Source organism: Mustela putorius, unplaced genomic scaffold, assembly GCF_011764305.1.
Source record: "Mustela putorius furo isolate JIRA1106 unplaced genomic scaffold, ASM1176430v1.1 tig00000127_pilon_pilon_pilon, whole genome shotgun sequence".
NCBI lineage: Eukaryota > Metazoa > Chordata > Mammalia > Carnivora > Mustelidae > Mustela > Mustela putorius.
Window position 1 is genome coordinate 4821079 of NW_025421288.1, and position 4072 is coordinate 4825150.

At 39.9% G+C, this 4072-nt stretch overlaps 1 protein-coding gene across 1 annotated transcript; it reads right to left on the reverse strand.

The window, feature by feature from the left end:
* Positions 1-1124: 1124 nt before the first annotated feature.
* LOC101685604 (olfactory receptor 5B12-like) lies at positions 1125-2078 on the reverse strand. The gene has a single exon (XM_004777663.2). The coding sequence runs from the start codon at positions 2076-2078 to the stop codon at positions 1125-1127; it is 954 nt and encodes a 317-aa protein (XP_004777720.2).
* Positions 2079-4072: the final 1994 nt, after the last annotated feature.

Here is a 4072-nt window from a genome sequence, read left to right on the forward strand (position 1 = left end):
TTCAGAGTCACCAGGAGGACTTGCTAGTTCACAAATAGTTGTGCTATACTCCTAGAGTTTCTGAAGCTGTTGGTCTGGGGTGGGGGATTTCTATAATTGGCTCTCATAAAAAAGTCCAGGTGAAGCTGATGTTGCTCGTCTTGCAAGAGTGCTTTTGAACTGCTGCTCTAGGGAAACAGTTCTCAAAGTGTGACCTGCTCACCTAACTCATTTGAAATACAGGAGAAACTTGTTAAGAATCCAGGGAGTCCTCCCTATCCATAGTCTCTTAGATGAACTTTATGAGAACTCAGTTAAGGGACAGGTATGGATATATTTTAATGTTCTGAACTGGTTTTCTCCCTGAAATGCAGGGACTAAATAAATTAAGCTCAAATACTATCCCTTATTATCAATGTTCACCACTGGCATTTTTGCTAAGTTCAGGATCCAGATATATGTGGATAGTGGGGGATAATTCTACAGATTTCTAGGCTATACCAGTAATATACTAAATTAGATTATCTGGATAGCTCCTATAATTCTACCTTTCAATGTCTCTCAAGGAAATTTTTAAGAGCATGAAAATCTTAGAAACATGCCTCTATATCATGTACAAAAACCATAGTTATTTTAAAAACTAGTAATTAAAAATGTAATTCTGGTATCATACACTTAAGAGATTCATATGCAAAGCTCTTTAGACCAAGGTAGTCCAAGATTTTATAGTATCCAGGACTATAATCTTTATTTTAAGATAGAAGCAACATCTGGAAAAAGATATCCAAAATTTTTCCTACCCTCTCATATTCCCAAAGCATGAACAGAACCAGTCTCATTTGGAAGGGAACTTCTTAGAGAAATGAAAGACAAGAAAGAATTAAAATTCACAAAAATATTCTTAGATACTAGAAGTCCAATAGAAATATCACATGGTTTGCATGTTATTTTTTTAAAAGACTTTTTTATTTATTTGAGAGAGTGAGAGACAGCATGAAAGAAGAGAAGGTCAGAGGGAGAAGCAGATTACCCATGGAGATGGGAGCCTGATGCGGGACTCGATCCCAGGACTCTGGGATCATGACCTGAGCTGAAGGCATTCGCTTAATCAACTGAGCCACCCAGGCACCCTGCATGTTTTTGAACTAGTAGGCTAAACCTAGTGAAGACTTTGCTTTTCCAACCACCTTCTGAAATGCATTCTTGACCTCTTTGTTCCTTAGGCTGTAGACCAAAGGGTTTAGCATGGGGATGACCATAGTGTAGAACACTGATGCCATTTTGTCTGTGTCCATGGAATGACTAGAACTTGGCTGTAAGTACATGAAAATGATTGTCCCATAGAAGATGGAAACAGTGGTCAGGTGAGACACACAGGTGGAGAAAGCCTTCTTCTGTCCCTCAGCTGAGCGCATCCTCAGGATAGCAATAAAAATGAGCAGATAAGAGTTCAAGATAACCAAGAGGGTGAAAAAGACATTGAATGCTGCCAATGTAAAGAGGACAATCTCATTTATGTGGATATCAGAGCAAGAGAGAGCCAGCAGTGGAGGAATGTCACAGAAAAAGTGATTAATTATGTTGGAGTGACAGAAGGAGAGGTGGAAGGTGAGGGCAACATGGATGGAAGACTGTAATAGTCCACAGATGTAGGAGCCAGTGACCAGGGAGGTACACATAGCACTTGTCATGGTGGTGGTGTAATGTAGGGGTTTGCACACGGCTGCGTGGCGGTCAAAGGCCATTGAGGACAAGAGGAAACTTTCGATAGTGGCAAAGGCTGAAAAGAAGAACATCTGGGCAGCACATGCATTGTAGGATATGATTTTATCTCCTGTGGAAAACCCCACAATTACCTTGGGAGTGACAGCTGAGGCATAAACACAGTCCACAAGAGAGAGGTTGCTGAGGAAGAAGTACATGGGAGTGTGGAGACGAGAGTCCAACAGGATCAACACAATCATCCCAATGTTCCCAACCAGAATGATAAAGTAAATGATGGTGAAGACCATAAATAAAGGAACTTGCAACTCTAGGGCATCTGTTAACCCCACAAGAATGAAGTGAGTCACCTCTGAAATGTTCTCCATCAAAATCATTTGGGAATCATCATAAGAGGCACCTATGACAAGATAAGCACACACAAGATAATTCTATTTGATCCCTAGCATAGGAGCTAACTGTGAACAGGGTCTCAGTCAGCTTTCTGTCAAGAGCAGGAGCCCATGTACAACAAGTTTGACTGAACGCTGGGGAAGGATGGGTTGAGCAAGGCTCTTCATCTAGAAGTGATGTGGAAGGACACTGGAATATCCTTGCTGACTGTGCTGCCACAAGGGGAATACAGTATGATCCTGAAGGCACATTTCAGCTCACCTACACTATGGTATATACTATTACAGTAAACCAATAGGATTAACCAATAGGACTCTTTCCCACTAACTTGCCATACCTTGCAAACAATCCTGTTACAAGTACATAAAAGCTTAATCAACAGAAAAGAAAAGAAAGTCATTGGCATATGATACAACAAGCTTCATCAAATACATTTCCTGTCTCTGAGGGACCTCTCACTGACTTGTTCATAATAGCTGAAGATATACAGTGATTTGGGACCCTGCTCTACTCGAATTCATGAGGGCCCTTAATTGGGTGCTCTATTCTTAATTGGGTAATGTTCCACATTACCACTGGCCCCTGAAGGAAACTTCATGATTTCTGGCACATTCTTAGTGATATTTTGGCATCTTTCAGGAGCTCTAAAAAAGGAGGATTGTTTTTCAAAAGGTGGAAGCAAAATTTTAGTTGTTTTCTCTCTTTGTCACAGTCTTTATTTTTCTCTTAGGCTGATGTTTCCCATCTCCTACCACCATCCATGTCTTTGCTTTATTCATGGGAAGGGAGAACTGGGGGAGATGGAAGAGTTACTTTCATTCTCACCTAGAGACTTTGCATACTCAGCCAAGCCATGGAGGTCCATCCATGTTATTTGGTGTATCTAGTTGTGCTTACCTCCAGTGGCAGCTTAGCTAACAGCTTACCATGGCTGCCATGGGTATAAATATGAGAAGCCCTCTTCAACCCAAGAGACACTTTTGATTCTGGAATCTATCACATTCATTTCTACTGGATTAAAAATCCTTAATATTGAAGGAAGGAAATGATATAACACTGCCTTTAAGATTAGCCTCGTGCTAGAGACCTATTATCCAAAATATATGTTCATCATAACATATTCCTAAAGTAGAGGTATGTATTTCCAGGGCACCTTGGAAGTAGAAAGGGTGTATGGTTAGCCCAACACGGGACTAAGAAAAATGCTCTGGAGATTATTACTCCTGAGTTGTGGCTTTGGACACACAAGAAATGTAATAACAATTTATTAGTTGTTATAATAACAAATAGTTACATAGTACTTACTTTGTATCTGGAAACTGTTCTAAGCTAGTCACATATATTAACTCATTTAGCAACTTTGGGAGGCAAATACTATTATTACCCCTACTTTTACTTTAAATGGAACTGAGGCTGAAAGAAGTAGGTTACTTACCTAACTAGCAAATCTGGTGGTAGAACTGGGATTTGAACCCAGCTAATATTGTCTAAGATCCATAATACTAAGCAATCCTCTCAAAATAGTGGATCAAGTTAATCATCTTTCCTGAGGTTCAGGATCCTGATCTTTCAAGTGGGAATAATCACAATTTTCATCTTTTGAGGTAGATGAATGGAATAACTTAGTTCATACAAAACACTTAAAATAATGTCAATTATACAACAAAGTACTGAAGTAATTCAAGCTTTAATACCACTATTAGTATACCAGGCAGAAGAAGCATCATGGATAAAAGCACAAATTGGCAAGCACAATTGTATGAATAGGCAATTATAAATAGAGAGGTATTGGTAATTAGCAAAATACATGGCACAATCAAAATCTCAATTAAAGAGTGATGTGCAAAAGTAGATTGAAGTGGCGGGGGGGTGGGAGGTCGGGGTACCAGGTCGGGGTACCAGGAGGTCGGGGTGGGAGGTGGGTATTATAGAGGGCACAGATTGCATGGAGCACTGGGTGTGGTGAAACAATAATGAA